General features: G+C 53.8%; 5 protein-coding genes across 5 annotated transcripts; 3 read left to right on the top strand and 2 right to left on the bottom strand.

The window, feature by feature from the left end:
• The first annotated feature begins 46 nt into the window (after positions 1–46).
• On the top strand, positions 47–1699 carry BU26DRAFT_443781 (uncharacterized protein). The gene is made up of 2 exons (XM_033824552.1): positions 47–1059; positions 1118–1699. The coding sequence occupies exons 1-2, from the start codon at positions 352–354 to the stop codon at positions 1427–1429; spliced, it is 1020 nt and encodes a 339-aa protein (XP_033690610.1). The 5' UTR covers positions 47–351; the 3' UTR covers positions 1430–1699.
• A 4050-nt stretch (positions 1700–5749) lies between these two features.
• On the bottom strand, positions 5750–7485 carry BU26DRAFT_443779 (uncharacterized protein). Its single transcript, XM_033824551.1, has 2 exons — positions 6759–7485; positions 5750–6709 (listed from the first exon to the last, which is right to left on the bottom strand). Exons 1-2 carry the CDS (start codon positions 7129–7131, stop codon positions 5877–5879), a joined length of 1206 nt encoding a protein of 401 aa, XP_033690609.1. The 5' UTR covers positions 7132–7485; the 3' UTR covers positions 5750–5876.
• Positions 7486–9099: 1614 nt separating this feature from the next.
• BU26DRAFT_4096 (multicopper oxidase) lies at positions 9100–11789 on the top strand. The gene is made up of 8 exons (XM_033822913.1): positions 9100–9625; positions 9676–9738; positions 9788–10276; positions 10325–10423; positions 10472–10517; positions 10585–11081; positions 11144–11298; positions 11408–11789. The coding sequence occupies exons 1-8, from the start codon at positions 9380–9382 to the stop codon at positions 11583–11585; spliced, it is 1773 nt and encodes a 590-aa protein (XP_033690608.1). The 5' UTR covers positions 9100–9379; the 3' UTR covers positions 11586–11789.
• A 607-nt stretch (positions 11790–12396) lies between these two features.
• Positions 12397–12905, bottom strand: BU26DRAFT_573344 (uncharacterized protein; the record flags this gene model as incomplete). The annotated part of the gene is made up of 1 exon (XM_033834303.1): positions 12397–12905. A coding segment is annotated over one exon (378 nt), but the record flags the coding sequence as incomplete, so codon positions are not given.
• A 2523-nt stretch (positions 12906–15428) lies between these two features.
• On the top strand, positions 15429–16491 carry BU26DRAFT_512568 (uncharacterized protein). Its single transcript, XM_033827409.1, has 2 exons — positions 15429–15621; positions 15699–16491. Exons 1-2 carry the CDS (start codon positions 15554–15556, stop codon positions 16147–16149), a joined length of 519 nt encoding a protein of 172 aa, XP_033690606.1. The 5' UTR covers positions 15429–15553; the 3' UTR covers positions 16150–16491.
• The last annotated feature ends 343 nt before the right edge of the window (positions 16492–16834 follow it).

Below are 16834 nucleotides of genomic sequence, written 5' to 3'. Positions count from 1 at the left end.
TTTATCGTCGAATCCTAGGGCCGCGGCTTCGTCCCTCACCGGCGTCATCCCGACATGTCGCATCCGCATCTCGATCAGATTCCGTATGCGAGATCGATTGCTCGGGTCATGCAGGTAGTCGCCGCGAGAAAAAGCAAAGCATGAGGGGTAGGTATATGTATTCGGCATCCCGATCAGTGTCACTCGGATAGCTGCATACACCGCTCTGCCGTATTCTCTTCTCATAAATTGCTCATCTGCCCTCTGTCTTGTTTCACATTTTCCCATTCCTGTCATTCCTTCGGTTGCGCTCGAATTTCTGTACGTTTTCTTCTCGGGGCGCGTTGTCGAAGCACGTTTCCACAGGTACCCATGGCCGCTCCAAAGTCCAAACTCAAGAAAACAAAGTCCAATAAAACTTCAACTTCCACGCACAGGCCCGCATCAGAAGGATTGACTAACTCTACCAATTCATCTTCGAACCTCCTAGAACTACGGGCCAGTCGCCAGAGCCACCAAGGCTTTCCACCGTCCGGTGACTCCACCCACGCGGCTCCGTCGTCAGCCTCAGAAAGCAAACTCGAGACACTACCAGTAGAAGTCCTGAATCACATCCTCTCTTACCTCATCACTCCACGATCCAGACTCCCGGGCCTTTCGGAAGGTGAAAGCGCACACGACTTCCCCCGACCCGAGCAACATCGAATCAAAGGCGAAGAGGATCGAGCCTCTTCCCCCGACACCGAACGCTTCGCAGCCGACCTCTTCTCCTGGACCGAGCTCCGCCATCCGTTCAATGCCTTAGCTGCGACATCCAAGCGTTGCTGCGAGCTTGTCGAGAGCTACTCCGCTCATCTTGTGAAGGCCTGCAATCGGTTCAACCTCCCGTTTCCGCAGATGGACGAATATGGAGCCGAATCAGTGTATCCTGATCTGAGTGGAATAGTGTACCGCCGGCTACTACTCCAAGTCACGCCTCGACCCTGCGTCTTCTGCGGCGGCGTGCTGAGCGCCTACCCTCACAGATCAGTCATCCGACTCCTTTTAACATGCGAAGACTGCTTCTATGCCCAGGCTCTCGTAAGTTCCCATCCCCATCCGCCACATTTCAATTCCACTGCTTACCGCTTCATTTCAGACTCCGGATGAGATCCAAAGGCAATACCACATCTCCGACACTTCCTTCCTCGCTGCCAACGGTGTCCGCGCAAGTAGCAACTTCGAATGGGTCCTCCGCATAGATGTTGAGGCGTTAGTCCTAAAGCTTTATGGAACCAGAGCATTCCACGCCACGCATCCCGATCTAGAATCAAAGCCTTGTGAGATATGCCGCCGCCGTCAAACCGACCACGAGGGAGCGGGGACCGTGCTGCGGGATCCCAAGAGGCGGAGACGAAATCTACCAGCACATGTAAAACGCACGCCCGGATCTACACGAGCAAAACAATAAGCTGTCATCGACAGATATCCTCGACTTCGGTCGCTCTTGCGCCCGCATTGGTGTACAGCTGGACCATTCTTTCTCTAGCACCTTTCTTCCCGTTTCTCCTGCTTCCACTTCCTCCTTTGTTTCGAAAGAGCTCCTTGTTTCGGTTTTGTTTCTCTTCCGCTGAAGCGGCTGTTAACGAATATGTACGACTGTACGACTGTATGACTGTAGGAAGTATGGGAATATGGAGGATATCATAGCATCAAGGTATCTATAGACAATCAAGAAAAGATCTCTTCGGTTTCATGAATAATTACAGCGAATTCTCACTGTACATAGTCCAATGTTGTCCTGGAATGCGATGCTAATTTTCTTTAGAGGGCCGCCTTATCTGGCATACGCTTCCTCCGTCCTTCTCGAAGCCGCGGTTTCCAACATGCCTAATGAGTCTCCTTGAATTGTTTCAGATTTATCGGCTGTCTAGCCTTGTCTCGTCTTAAAGGCAGGACCACATTGAGAGCAATGAACCTTACTAGTTTGCTCTTCCCTTTATCACAGTAGATCCGCCGTCTATCACCATCTCCATGATTTCTCGCATAATTCTAGCGGGCAAGACGCTAGAAGCTTTCCGGATCGCCTACATCACTTGCGATAGAGGCCATCTGTATCACCACACAATATGAGCCTCCTCATACCTCATGCGTCGAGTGGGCTGTGTCAGGCGGAGCGTTCTGCTCGTCCTTAAGTGGAGCTGATCGCATGTATTGCTTGAGTGGCCCTTCGCACACTCATGATCCAAAAGACATTTCTGCGCATTGACAGGCTACAAGTATCGCGAAGACGTGGGGGCAAAGTCATCTGGAGTGAGTTAGGTAGATCTATGGGTCGGGAGCAAAGCCGCCCTAGGATCCTTGCTTAAGAGCCAGGCAAAGGGAGCTCGAATACAGAAAGCAGGAAATGCGGCTTCAGCGTCTTTGTACTACCTCACGAAGGGATCAATGAAGGCGTACTGCTCCTGCTCGTGTTCTGCGGTTGCTACCTTCTCAAGAGGACGAAGGGGGATAGTGTAGGTGGTTGGTGACTACATCTGGGGCTTGCTCAATAGAGACACCTTTATCGTCGCCGCAGCAAGAGTAGGTTCGAATTCTGCTCCTCTCTTGACTTTTGTCTTCAACGCTCTCCTTCTAAATGCAGCAACAAATTTGAAGATCAAAAGTAAATGGATGAACGTTTTTGATCACTTCTTGTCAAAACTTTAAGTAGTTTTACTTCATCCACCACCATACAGGGCAATTGTAGAATAGTTGCGTGGCCTTTCGGCCAGGTCAATTCAATGATTTCAACAACAACGATCAGGAAGACAAAGGTACGGAGGACGTAGACTCAAGAGCAAAAGAGGTCCTCCCGAAGACGCTGGGATGAGCTACTGTGGTATCTGGCATAAGTTATCCTAATTCTCTGCTTTACGCGTACGGTTTCGCATAGCCCTTTCAGTTTTAAATTTGAAGAACAAAGCAAAAAAGAGGGAGTTTTTTATCACTTCGCGTGGTTTTCCTTCATCTGCCCTGCAGGAAATATTGTAGAGCTTCGCGGAAAGCTAGGTCAATTCAATGATCTCAGCCAGCCAGCCAGCCAAGCCCTTTCCAGCAATTCTACAAGCAATTCTACAGCGTATGACTAGCTATAGAAGGCGTTTATAGGCCACATAGCTCTGTACGCGCGGGCACTAGTAGGCAGAGAATTACTAAATTTTTGCTGGATACCACAGTAAGCACAGGATATCACTCCATCTGCAAGAGCCGGCTATCCCCGAGCACAAGAGCCACGTCGACGACCGCCGACCAGGTCACCGGTCTGTTCCCAGGACCCAGGTGTGAGTTGAATCCTCCGCGAGTGTCTAGGCTGCACTGTGCTAGTATGCAGAGGGTCATCAAAGCCGAAACTTCCTCGCTCTACCCGCCTGTGACCGATTTTCGCTCTTTCCAGCGTCTTTTGCGGAGTCCTGGGTACCCTGCGTCTCCGCACTGCACTACCTATGCACGTGGGCCGTCAATGTATTGGACCCACCATGGCTCCCGCAATCAAACCCTAAAGTCGCCTCAGCTGTGGGTATGGCAGAATGGAGTAAATCCGACCGAGAAATGTTCAGGGGTCGCAGCAAAGTTCTCACTTCACATTTTGGCTTTAGCCTCCAGGGGACCAGCACACTTGTGTGGATCCACGATGGAAGATATCACATATTGGACGGCCTGAACCATGCGTCGTCACGTAGGTACGGACGCGGACGTTTGAGGCTCTCACGCCGGTGGGAAGCTCCGGAAGGCTGATCAGATAGCGTGGAAAGTTGGAAGTCAGCACACGTCGCGGAATGGACCGTAACGCAATTGAAGCGCTATAGTAGCGCGAGACGATGGAAGATAGCGAATGAGGTAAGAAAGTAGAAGCGCTGGGGCGCAAAGTTAAGCTTGCTTGGACATGCGGCTCCATAGGGCTGACCTGAAGCCTTGCTTACTTCCTTGCACTCTCGCAAAGCCAGCAACGCTTTCATGTGCACCTGGTCGTAATCGCCGTAGTCTTTACGATAAGCTCCGTGTCTGCATCACCGCCCTTCTGACCTGATATCCAAAGTCTGAGAGCTCATTGGACTGTGCGAATCAGTGGTGGTGGTCGAGTACGAGCCCTCCGCGTCGCTAGCTCGGAGAATTTCCCAAGCTGGTGTCCGCATTGCAGGAGCTTACGTGGACGCTGTAGGGAGCGAGTCAGCGGCGCGGTTAACTACGTAGCTGCAGGATCTGTATCTCGCGGAGCGTCGTTGTTGGTGGAAATTCTTCGTCAGTTGCTTTTGATGCTTGAAGACAGCCGGGAGGGCGCTGGTGGGAGGGAGCAAGGGTGAAGATAGAGAAGATGGCTGGCGATACCGGACCCGCAAAATCCCAGAAGAGGCGATGAATGAGAAGTGTGGGAGGAAGATGATCGCGGAAAACGAGCGCGGCAGAGAAGATACGAAGGTCTAAGAAGTCAGCACCGAATCGACGAAGATGAGAGGTCCAGCCTATATCCGAAACGTAAAGAGGTCTCAAAACACGAACTATGAAAGGAGTTTCTGATCGTCCGCCTGGCTCGTCCCGCATCGCCATCCGGCCCAGCGGTCGCGCTAACCCTACTGCGGTCAAGCGCGATCGGCAGCGCTTGCTAAATTAAGAATCCCATTCCTCTACTCAACTGCAAACCCAACCCAACCCATCGACCACCAGACGCACTCTTCTACTCGACCTAGCAAAGATGCATAAACCTGTACCTTCGCTTTCGCGCACGTATCTCGCATCATGCAACATGTCCACGCAGACGCAGCCTTCGGTCGTAAACCGGATCAGTCGGCTGCTGACCTGCTGAGATCTCACGAAGTACAACTCCGGTACCGAAGTTCAATGTGCCTATGCGAAACGCCATCACAGCCTCTTCCTCACGTACCTTTCATGTACCTGAGGTTCGTACCGAGACGGAGCTCTCCTCCGTCCCGCAAGAAGCAACCTGATCTCACTCTGCAGGTGGAGCTCCCAGCTCCGGTGCCCCTCCAAAGCTGTCTGTGTCCGTCAAGAGGCGAGAGGGCTGACGCCACAGGACGCGGCACTTGGTTCCTACAGTAGATAGCCATCGGAACGCGGCCAGCAGAACCGGCGTGACCTTCCCCCGGTCCCTGAACGCTGAGGAAAGATAGGCTAGCACTAGTGCATTTGCTTGTGGTGGCGCGCCGTTACACAAACGTGGCTTTTCGCCGGACTCTGAGGGGAGCCTGAATGCAGGCTATGATTTGATGGTGGCATGTTCCATGTAGTTTTCGTGCCCAGCTCACGACGGGAGCTCGATGAAGCTTGGCTGGATGGGTGGCAGAGAAGGCCGGAAGCGGCGCATGCATTGCCCCGCCTGTGTCCTCGTGTCCTTACGAGATGGAAGCATCCATGCGGCTGCAGGTGAGACAGGGGCGGCTCGGTGTAGGTGTTCGCTAGGCTGGACTGCGTCCCGCCAAAAGGAATGATGTGGCGCAGGGTTTACTCGGACAACCGATGCCACCCTTGTCTACGGCCGCTGCCTGGGATAGCCCATGCATAGCACTGCTGTGTGATGTTTATTGATTCTTTGTTATGCCGCAGACTAATGCGGTGAGCTTTTGACATGACGTCTTGAAACTGCGTTGACTGGGCGAGTATGCGCGTGAGATGTTTGGGATGAAGAGCTACCCTTGTACAACAGCTGTAGCTCTGGTGAGCTCTTCGGAGCTTTGTTGGGTGCTACAGCATATGCAATGTTTAGACTTCGCGGTGCAATTGTATTTGGAGCATTGAAAAGAGATACGATTCATTCGAAACTATCGCGCCGAGTTGAAACGCTATACCAACCATGCGCCGAGCCCTAAACACAGGATGGCCGGAGAGCTTGATAATGCAAGGGAAAATGAAGTGGGGGAAACCTAAATCTTGCCGCCGAAGTGGCCACCGCGGGATTTGCAGGCAGGAATCGATGCGCTCGGCGTAATTGTAGTAGTGCTAGTCCACGTGGCGCGGAATGTCTTCGTCGAAGTGGTGACCGCATATTTGAATGCAAGCCGCGTCTTGGTTGGCGTCGGAAGAGTAATTGTTGAGGTGTAGATACCCGAATAGACGGTGACCGGGGGCAGGGTAGTGGTAGTGGTACTAGTAATCGCTGTCGTTTCTATCTGGGTAGTGGCGGGAGCCGTATGCGTTACCGTGATATTGACGGGTGGGGAGGCGGTGATAGTGATTGTGGGCTCGTCGGGAGCGCGCTTCGCAATAGGTGCGGCCACTCGAGCTTTCCGGTCGCGCTTGAGCTTAGCCGCTTCAATACGAGCGCGTGCGTATTCAACATCGACCGCACGGTCTGCCTTGCGCATGAATCTATGCATCCTGGGCAAGCTGGTGGGAGTCTCCAGTGCAGCGGGATGAAGCAAGGTAGGCGAGTAAGTGCAAGGCTTATCGGGCTTGCTCTTCGAGGTCGTGCATGTTGCGGTCTCCGTCTTTGTGACGATGCTGAGCTCCTTTGTCCATGTATACTTGGTGCGAGTGAAAGTCTTCGTCGCCGTGGTCGTAACTGGCTTAGGAGTGATTGTTTTCGTCTTCTTGGCCGTTGCGGATGGAAGAGTGAATGTTGCTGTCGGACCGAACTCCGAAGTGATGACGAAGGTCGACGTTGATGTCGATGTCACTACGGGAGTTGACGTGACATCGAAAGTAGCGGTAGGGGTCGATGTAGTTGTAGCTTGCGGGCCGCAGGTAAGGTAGAGGTCTAGAAGACAAGTCAGAAACAGAAAAACCTTTTCGGATATCGAATTTACCTCGTTGCCACGCGAAAGGCTGGCCATCATCATTGTTTCCCAAGATCAGGATGATCCAGTCTCCTGAGACCATTTGGCTCTTGAGGATGGGACATGTCGAGAGCTCTGGAGTATCCTCTGGTGTGGTCGGGATCTGGGAGCAGAGAACTTCGTCCCCATTGGGGTCGACGAAGAGTACATCTGCAACATCGTTGTTGCATCCTTTGAACGTCGAGACACAAGTGAACTGTTCGTTGGATAGCGTGTTGATGAAGTAATGGCCTTCATCAACAAAGTCCACACCATAGGAATAACAGATGGAGTTGGGATCAGAAGCAGCTAACGAGAGCAGAGCAGTAACTGCTGACAGACTGGACAAACGAGAGTGGAACATGACGAAAGCTGAAAGTGAGTGGTGGAAAGGTGTGACTTCTCGGGATGCCCTCGGATGAAGGCGAGAGAGACAGCGCTTTTGTATCCCGTTGTGGCCCGGAGCTGAGCTGCTACTTCAAAGTCATGGCGTCAATACTTAGAAGCTCTTCCAGGAGCCAAAGTTCGACGGAACAAGGACGCCGTCAGATGGCTTGGAAATGGTAGCAGTTCATGTCTTGGTGAGGCCACCACTGAGCCGAGATATGCGGGAGGATGGGGCACTTCGGCCGTGTTTAGAGCAGGCTGCGGTGGTTTCCATCTAGCTCTCGCCCGCGCCACAATGAAGGAGTACAACAATGTCACGCAGCAAGACATGTCGTGGTCGGTAGTCGGCTTCGGACAAGCGAGCATGCACATCTGTATTGGAGACGCTCGGATGTAGAGCCAATCAGACTTCGCCTGGCCCGTGCACTCTTTCACCCCTGGACGTCACGTCCCAATTTTAGGGTCCTTCGACGCTTCTCCTCTCGTCCGTCTAGAGGACCTGCATATCCTCCGCATGTTTTTGCAGCCTATCTCACCCGGCGGGTACCTTGATGCTGAGCCTGACACGCGCTTGCCCTGGGATGATTGGACGCCTCATGACAGCAGACTCCGATCAGCCCCCGATGACGCTGACCCGATGGGCCCCGGTTATCCTCGCTCGGACTACTGTGTACAACATGCGCCTCTTTGAGCATCACGGCTTCTCGTGATCGCTGCCTGGGATCCCGAGTGCCCGTTCTTGTGTCTGCAGCCGCCCTGCCGGTACGAGCTCGTGGTAAAGCCACCATTGACTGGATCCGCCTTTCTAGCTTTACGTGCCCGCGGTCGATTCCAGCTCGCGACTACCCTCCCAGCTCGCGCTTGGGTTGCATCTCGCCACGTTCTGCACGACTGGAGGACTCTAGGCATGACCGAAAACACGACTCTCTTGGCCCCCAGTACCTACGTAGCCGACTTCTCCACCCTCGTATAGCTCTACTTGAAACACATCCGGTGAGGAATTGGCATCCGGAGAGCCTCAGGTAAGCGGCGAGATACCAGGACCATTGTCGCCTTGAAGAAGCCTTCCGCCGTTTCCCCTTGTCTTTGATGTCAGGTACGCGCTCTCGTGAACAGGTGTAAGAAATTCCAAGAACCGGCCGGTTTTCGCTGAGATTGGTACGCCCCGATGATGCAAGCAAGCGCCGAAGCCTCGCCCTGCTGCTCACGTTCTAGAATTATCACGCTTCGTGGCTTGACCTTCTCTGATCCTGGTTGGGTCGGTAGTTTTCCCAGGACCCGGTGAAGCCCTTCAGCCTCTTCTCTTCGCATACAGGTCCGTTCTCGTATTCGCCATGAGATGTCGGCGTAGGCTACTTGGGCTAAATGCTGTAGCCCACTCACGCGACCAGCAACGCCAACCATCCCTAATCTTTGCTGAAGGAGAATACCGCGCTCGCTAGCCCTGATCTACCTTCCAATATATCCTGCATGCTGCAGACAGGGGGTATCTGACGCAAGCCTCCATGGGACCCACCACATAGGATCAGGGTCCTCGACCACCTACGCTCGCTACTCTTACCTAGAATGGGAATTCGCAAATACCCAACCATGAACCTTGGCCTTTCCCCGGATACCGCCCACATGTCAGCCACAATCCTACCAAGGCAGCCTTCATCGGACATGATCACTTCGCCCTGCTGTTCCTACAGATCTCGGTAGTTGCAGACCGGCCAAAGCGATGACCCAGGCCATCAGCTGTACCTGACCTTCAAACGCCACGCTCCTGGGCGTTAGCTCTCAAAATAGGTCTCCTATCCATTAATGTGGGACAATACTGGAACATCGAACGAGATGCTGCCTTATCCTGACCAGAGCACCGACACCGCTTCGTCTTGGGTTTGAAAAGGAACTATTGACTATGCGACCGCATCCGACCCTTCATTCTCGCCAATGCACACCTCTAAGCCACGGCTTACTGGAAGCTGAAGGAGTTCTGCTCGGCGTGATCTTTGGGGACGCCACGCCAATGCAGATTAGTTTGCCGTACATCGCTGTTAGGCCCTCCTCTCATATCATACGGAGTCGAAGATCATATATATCTACTACCTATTGCGAAGGTCCTGTCTCTTCCTCGAGTAGATTGCCTTCAAGGTCGCTCCTTACTAAAAGGCCTAGGGCTTTGCCTCCATATATTCCACTCTTTTCATAGTACCACTCTATCTTATTGCACATTCTCACCCACCATGTTGGTTAACACTCTAGCCTGTTGGCTCTCTCTTGGGTCACTTGCATTCGCTGGTGCTATTCCCCGGAACGCTGATCCTTTACCTCCATCCCGTGTTATCGTCGAGAGGCAAGCCACCACAAGTACATCAGTTCCTGACGGACAGTGTACGAATGGACCGCGGACACGAAACTGCTGGAGCAGTGGCTTCAGTATTGCGACGGACTTCGACGCCAAAGCCCCCCCAGCAGGAAAGACGGTGACGGTCAGTCATTTCACTATCCCGATTTCTATGCCGCAGACTCACTTGTTTAGTATAACCTCGAGATCACGAACACAACACTGAATCCGGACGGAGCTGGCGATCGTAATGTCATGGTGAGTCCTCTTGGAAAAATTGGCTAAGAAGTGGCTAACCTATCTCAAGCTGATCAACAACCAATTCCCTGGTCCGGTCATTCGAGCATCTTGGGGAGACACACTAGTTGTCAATGTCAAGAATTCACTCGCAGACAATGGGACTGGTATCCACTGGCACGGCATCCGGCAACTGAACTCATGTCAGCACGATGGAGTCCCAGGGGTAACGGAGTGTCCCATCGCGCCTGGAAAGTCCCGCCAATATGTTTTCAAATGCACTCAGTTCGGAACGAGTTGGTATCACTCTCATTGGAGCGCGCAGTACTCGGAAGGCACTCTAGGCACTCTCATTATCGACGGCCCAGCTACTGCGAACTATGACGAGGATCTCGGCACGCTTCCCATTACGGAATGGTACTCACTGCCAGGATTCACCCTGAACGAGCAAGCGCAGCACTCTCAGGTTGGACCGCCTAAACCAGACAACATCCTGGTGAACGGTACCCACGTCAACGCGAATGGAGGTGGTAGCTACTTTACGATGAAAGTCAAGAAGGTATACAGACTTCACCCGATTCAAGCATCATGCTGACCTTTCCCAAAGGGCAAGAAGTACCGCATCCGCATTATCAACACCTCTGTCGACACCACTTTCAGTGTCTCTATGGATAAGCATCCGTTTACTGTCATTACTTCAGACTTTGTAAGTCTTCTTTGACATATCTCGAGAGTACCCGGCTCATATGTTTAGGTCCCGATCAAACCAATCGTTGCAGACCAACTCACTCTCGCTATCGGTAAGTATCCATGTCTCTACCACATACGTAAGCATGCTTCGAACAAGCGCGCTAACCATAGCCCCAGGCCAGCGTTACGACGTTGTCATCAACGCCAACCAAACTGCCGACAACTACTGGTTCCGCGTCAGCGTAGGCACCGACTGCGGTAGCAATGACATGGTCGGCAAGGATATCCCTCTGGGCGCCATCCTCCAATACGACGGCGCCCCCGATGGGAACCCGACATCCACCGGCGTCACGATGCGCACTTCCTGCAACGACGAAACAAACCTCGTCCCATTCGTGCCCAACTCCGTCCCCACGGACATCGTCCCGCAAGCAGAAATGCAGCTCAACCACCACCAGGACGCTACCGATAATTTCCTCTTTCGATGGACGATCGATGGGAGTCCTATCATTGTGGACTGGAATCAGCCGTCGCTGCAGACTGCGCTCGAGGGCTCGTCGACTTTCGGCAACAATTCTAACGTGTACGAGATGCCGTCGAGCAATTGGTATTTCTGGTGGATTCAGACGACGAGTTTTATTGCGATACCTCATCCTATTCATCTGCATGGCCATGTAAGCCAACTCTGCGATACGAATGCCGTTCTGAGACATCCGCTAATCTACCGCTACATTAGGACTTTTACATTCTGGGCTCCGGTGCGGGCACTTGGGATGGCTCGACCGCCGGTCTCAACTTCGCGAATCCCACGCGCAGAGATACGGCGACGCTGCCGGGTGGTGGATACCTGCTTCTTGCGTTCCCTGCTGATAATCCGGGGCTGTGGGTGATGTAAGCAATCCCTTCTCTACATCAGCCTGCCTGAGGGCAAATGTTAGACACTTTCTAGCATTTACACCCCTGTTTTCTGAGCGCCTGCTAATTGTACCGTCAACTTTAGGCACTGCCACATTGCCTGGCACGCATCGCAGGGCTTAAGCGTACAGTTCTTGGAGCGGAAGACGGAGATCAAGGGCGCGATTGGCAGTACAGCCGCCTTCGATCAGGGATGCAATGAGTGGGATGATTATTGGTTCCCAGGTAACCATCCGTATAACCAGACGGATTCTGGTATCTAAGTGGGTTTCTTTTCTGGGGGGTGGGCTGGAGTCTTGGTGATTTGAATTGCATTGCATTGTTCTATTTTCGAAGTCTACGGGGGGAGCTTCTACGCTTTGCTTTGTTGGTGCTGAGAGTTTCTTCTAGAATCAGTACTTCTCGCTTGCTCCATATATCTGCGTTCTGTGTGGGGATGGTGGACCCCAGGAACCTTCAAGGAGTTTTATGAATATGCCTGTCACTGGGTGGATCAATCCCCCAAAATATTGAGGCCGTGAAACAGGTAGTGGAGGATTGAGAGCAGAGTACGCACACACACGGGTGATTAAATCCATCATGCATCCGCGTCCCCTCCGCACACAACCTCCTTCTTCCTCCGTTGCCCGTTTAGTCTCTCGCGGTATATGCAAATGCGCGTCTCAAGGAAGCTAAATTCCAATCTTGCGTAAAGCCAGCTTCCGACCACTTCCCCAACTCCGTCCGCCCTGCATTCTCTCATTCGTAGATAGGTAGCCAGGAACTCGAAGTTCATCTCTCTTCGCTCCCCTTTCGTCCTCCACATCCATCTTGACTACTCCACGGGGTTTGCTGCTCCCGCACAGTGCAGTGCATGCATGAGAACACCGGCGTGCGCCTTGGATGTATGTATGCATGTCGTCCAGCGTTGCTCCGCGCCCGCGTTGGCTTTTCCCTTGACGCACCCCCACACCAGCCACAGATCCTTCCCTTCTCCTTCTTTCCGCCCGTGAAAAATCTCCCACCTCGAACACGCACGGAAACGTCTCGATCTGCATGCATGCTACTTCCTCGCTGCTACTGCAAGCAAGCAACTCAAAAGAAAAGTAAAGATAGCAGGAGCAACACAACTACGAAAACCCCCATGCCACTCTGACCGGCGCCAACCAAGGGACCAGGTTGCCGCCGCACACCCATGTTCGTAGACGCAGGAGGAGGCCCGGTTGTTATGGTGAGGGAAGCGATGGGGACCGCGGTTGTTGGCGTTGGAGTTGATGTGGTTGAGACGGCGTCAATGGTAGCAGTGCCGGTGGAGGAGTCAGTCGTCGGGCAGCCGAAGAGGCAGCGGCGGCCGGAGGCGATGCTGTCTGTGGTGGCCCAGCCCCAGAGGTCGGGGGCGGTTGTCGTGGTGGAGATGGAGGTGGGGAGGGGAGATGTTGTGGGGGCTGACATGGAGGAGTTGGGAGTTTGGGATAGGGTGTGTGGATGTTATGGGAGAGGTGATTGATAGGTGGAGGATGTACTGGCACGGTTTTTGAAGATAGGTGTTGTTGTTTTTGGGGGACGAGAAGATCAGAGTATGATGCGGGCGTGATCGAGTGGAAGAGAGGGTGGTGCTAAATGGATGGCGCTAAAGATCCATGTTGAATATATACCCATTCGGCTAGCTTGGATCCTTCCAATATCTGTGTATGTCGAGTAAACCACGAGGCGAGCATTGAAGCGTATATTGTATAACGGTCTATCCCACTAAGGTAGAAGATATTTGCAATTTTCCGCTCTTGATCCAAGCATCTTCTAGTGCTTGAGTCCAGGGATACGCTCTCCTAAGGCTCCTCGCCCCTTAACCCTCTCCTCCCCGCCTCCGCAAGCTCAAACGCTATTGCACACGCAAGACTCCTCCCACAGGTGCGCCGAGCATCGGCTTCGAACCAACACCTCAAGTCTTGAGCTTGCGTTATGTGTCTGAACACTACATCTCAGCCCTCTATATCTCATCAAACCGCATCATCTCCCTCTCCACCCCTCACATCCTTCCTCTCCCCCACCCTCCCGCCTCTCCAAAACCTCGCCTCATCCGCCTTCGCCCTCTCCTCCGCTCTGGGCGACATCCTGCTCCTGCCCAGCCAGCCCCTGTGACCCATGACGCATAGAGCGATAGTGCAGAGGACCACGAGGGCGATGGCGCCGACGACGATACCGACGGTCTTTGGGCTTGCGTCGCCGCGGGATGCGGAACGTGCGATGAGTATTGGTGTTGGCGGCATTGGTTTGGACGGGTTGAGCTGGTTGCGCCGGTGGGATTTGACGGACGCGGGTGGGTTTGCTGGTAAGAAATCGGTTGGTTCTCCTTGACTACGGACGGGGTAGGTGGTGTTTGTCGGGTATGAGCGTGGGCGTATTAGGAGGATGAAAAGGAGATGTATGTTGAGGGTGTCGCTTGAGTATTTGTACGACCGATGATGAATGAATCCAGAAAGTTAGTTATTTCTTGAACTTTAGAAAGACGACAAAACAGCGTCCTTAAGTAAACACACTTGGACGCTACAGCCCGCTCTTTGCGCCTGTGCTATGGTAGAAGCCACCCGGATGCTGAGGCTGCGATGGTGTAGAACCCCTGCAAAACGAGGCTGTCTCACATCCTTCGAAGCCACGAATCTCGTAACGAGCCACAGTTGGGCGGTGCAGTGAATTTATCCAGCGAGTAGGAAGAGTTGGGGGAGCGAAAAGTGGTTAGGATGGGATATGTATGCTCGAGGTTGGTCAGGCAGCGACTTGGTGTGTTACTCTGACGGTTGGAGAGGAGGTAGAAGAAAGGAATGCGGACAAGCTCGAACTAATTGCAGTGCCATTCTCGTGTCTCTTTCGAAGGGACTTGGGGTCCTATCACCTGCTGATGTACTAAGGGGCAAATCATTCCTTAGCCTTACGAATTGAAGAAGAAAGCGGTCCCAGCAGAGGGGGATACCCTTCAAGCTTCTCCTCTCTCATTCCCTCTTCGGGAAGACGTCGAGCCAGAGTTCGGTAGAATCCGTGGGCACCAGGCCCGAGTCCCGCAGGAATCTGGTGATGTCGTCAGAAAGCGCGATGTGGTCTCCCGACTCCATGCAGGGACCCGCCCGATACCCAACACGATGATGTGAATAGAGAAACGAGATGGGCAACTCGGTGATGCGGCTCTTTGGGTGATGGAAAGCGCTAGGTAGCAACCGCTTTGAATGCCGAACTCCGGAGGGCAAGAGCCGGCCGGGTCTCTTGTCATGGAAGGACGCTGTAATTGCGATGCGCGAAGTCTGGTTCCTCGCCTCTTGGTACCATGTTGGTGATAGGTAGATACCTGGCATCCAATATTTCTCTTGTCGCTTGCGCAACCGGCCCATCATGCGTCGCCAAACCTCCGGGACGCCAACAGTCTCAATTCTCGCAACGCATACACAATCCCTCACCACATACTTCCAGCTCTCTTGCTCGTCGCACTGCGCCTTGCAGTGGCACAGGACGAGGCTGCCCACAGGCTGGCCTGCATGTCATCGGTTCGGCGTGCGTGGGGCCTGCCCCTAACCGCTCCGTGCGGGCGTGCGGTGCTTAAAAAGTGGAAATGAGACGCTCACGCAGAAGGCCGAGCGCAGCGCCTGATTGGCCTGCTAATCAAGCTTCTCCGCGTTCGAGTTTAATGACCGAACGGCTGCCCTGACCCTGGGCCCTTGAATCGCCGCGACCTTCACACGATGCCGCAGCTTGCATTGCCGTGGAGCTTCACGTTGAAAGCGTTCAGCTGCGTGCGCTGCGATGCGCTGTCGTCTTGTTCCAGGCCCTGCACGCTGCAGGCACTCAGCCGCCCGCTAGTTGCGCGTTCGGCGACGTCCTCGCCAACAACAACGAGAGAAAGGAAGAAAGAAGCGAATAATAGCAATTAGCTAAGACGAGCAGCTGCCATTCGTTTTTTGGTCTGCTCATTTGCTTTGACGGTGCGCCGGCAATTCTGCCAACGCTTAATTTAAAAGCTGCCGTAGCCGCCCATCGTGAGATCTGAGCACCCCCCAGTCGTTGCCGCCGCACGCATCAATCCCGTTTCAAAAGGACCCAGGCTCCCGCGTAAAGGAGCTGCCCGCCCTCTTCACCCTTCGCTATTTCGCACTACTCACGCCGGACTCTCGTTGCGCCTCAATCAACCTTTCTCCACACTCGCTCATCGTTATCTCATAGCTGTCTGTCGACCCGCAATCGCTATTTTGTTCCGTCGCTGCCAACCATGCTGTTCAAAGCGCTCGTCTCTCTGACCGCCTTGGCCGCAGGCGCATCCGCCCAGCTCGACTCCTCGTAAGTCATCTCACGCTCCATCAGACTTTTGCATTATGTATTCAGCGCATCCTTTCCTCCGTCTAACACCCATCTAGCGTCCAAGCCTCCGTCGCCAGCGTCCTCCTCACCGCCATCCCGCCGGAGAGCCTGCAGCTCGCGCTCACAAACAGCGCCTCCTTCTCCGCCGAGCTCGCGTCCTCGCTCAGCGCCGGCAACACGCCCGAATGGTACCAGGCGCTTCCGTCCGATGTCAAGACACTGCTGCCACAGCTGTACCCCGCCAGCACGCCCGCCCTGACCACCGCGCTCGAGACCACGACGCCCGCCGCCACGCCCAGCCCCACCGGCGCCGTCAGCGGCAGCTCCTCCGCGCCCCTCAACTCGACCGTCATCAGCACCGTCGTCTCGCCCACCCTCGGCACCACCGGCGGCGCGAACTCTGAGTCCACGACCGGTTCGACTGGCGGCGCGCCGGCGTATCCGACCGCCGTCGTGGGCGCGGGTCTTGCGGGCGCGCTGGGCTTCTTGGGTATGCTTGCGCTTTAGGCAGAGCAGCGAAGCAAGCAGCAAGCTAGACTTGTCTACATTGTTCGAGCGGCACCAATAAGGAAAAGGTGGTTTTTAGTTAGCGGGCGGCGCATTTCGGCTTCGACGAGACGTTCCCTTTTACGACGCGACGTTGTCATTCATTCATTAGGGGGTTAGGTTTGGTTTGATGCAAGTTTATGGTTTATGGTTTAGTTTATGGTTTGCGGGAGATACCTTTGTTGTTAGTTAGCTTAGTATGTTGATACTGACTGCAGTAATGTCTGTTGAAATGTGGTATGGTATGGCTTGGACAGTTTGAGAGTTTGGTGGATGATTCGAAAAAGCAGTGGATATGGCTTTATGTTATGTTTGTTGATGGAGATGGATGGGGATAGCGCCTTTGCCGTATGTAATAGCTAATTCTGCCACTGCGCCGCAGTCGTTGTTTTGTTGCCCTCCTTTTTGCGTCGCCTGGTGATTTATGATTTCGTGAGGCTTGAGGTGAAAGACTGCACGCCCGTGCATGTCGATATTCCGCCACATGCGCTCAACGTGCCCTCCGCTGACCCACCACGTGGTGGAGCAGCGACGACCCACATGCGCCTCATTTCGATCTGACCCGCGCCACAACCTTAAGCCTAAAAAGTGGCTCTTCAGTCTCCACACTTCTCCCGTTCCGTTGCGAAAAGCGCAGCTGCGCAGT

The sequence above is a fragment of the Trematosphaeria pertusa genome, assembly GCF_010094035.1.
Source record: "Trematosphaeria pertusa strain CBS 122368 unplaced genomic scaffold BU26scaffold_1, whole genome shotgun sequence".
In the NCBI taxonomy this organism is placed as follows: domain Eukaryota; kingdom Fungi; phylum Ascomycota; class Dothideomycetes; order Pleosporales; family Trematosphaeriaceae; genus Trematosphaeria; species Trematosphaeria pertusa.
This window is presented reverse-complemented; position numbering and strand designations above follow the sequence as displayed.

What these genes read in the sequence shown, in the direction of transcription:
- BU26DRAFT_443781 (XM_033824552.1), top strand. Translation starts at nt 352, where the DNA reads ATGGCCGCTCCAAAGTCCAAACTCAAGAAAACAAAGTCCAATAAAACT. An exon ending in GCTTCTATGCCCAGGCTCTC is followed by an intron (nt 1,060 to 1,117) that starts GTAAGTTCCCAT and finishes GCTTCATTTCAG; the next exon opens with ACTCCGGATGAGATCCAAAG.
- BU26DRAFT_512568 (XM_033827409.1), top strand. Translation starts at nt 15,554, where the DNA reads ATGCTGTTCAAAGCGCTCGTCTCTCTGACCGCCTTGGCCGCAGGCGCA. An exon ending in TCCGCCCAGCTCGACTCCTC is followed by an intron (nt 15,622 to 15,698) that starts GTAAGTCATCTC and finishes ACACCCATCTAG; the next exon opens with CGTCCAAGCCTCCGTCGCCA.
- BU26DRAFT_443779 (XM_033824551.1), bottom strand. Translation starts at nt 7,131, where the DNA reads ATGTTCCACTCTCGTTTGTCCAGTCTGTCAGCAGTTACTGCTCTGCTC. An exon ending in GCCTTTCGCGTGGCAACGAG is followed by an intron (nt 6,710 to 6,758) that starts GTAAATTCGATA and finishes CTTGTCTTCTAG; the next exon opens with ACCTCTACCTTACCTGCGGC.
- BU26DRAFT_4096 (XM_033822913.1), top strand. Translation starts at nt 9,380, where the DNA reads ATGTTGGTTAACACTCTAGCCTGTTGGCTCTCTCTTGGGTCACTTGCA. An exon ending in TTACGATGAAAGTCAAGAAG is followed by an intron (nt 10,277 to 10,324) that starts GTATACAGACTT and finishes CCTTTCCCAAAG; the next exon opens with GGCAAGAAGTACCGCATCCG. An exon ending in CTATTCATCTGCATGGCCAT is followed by an intron (nt 11,082 to 11,143) that starts GTAAGCCAACTC and finishes CCGCTACATTAG; the next exon opens with GACTTTTACATTCTGGGCTC.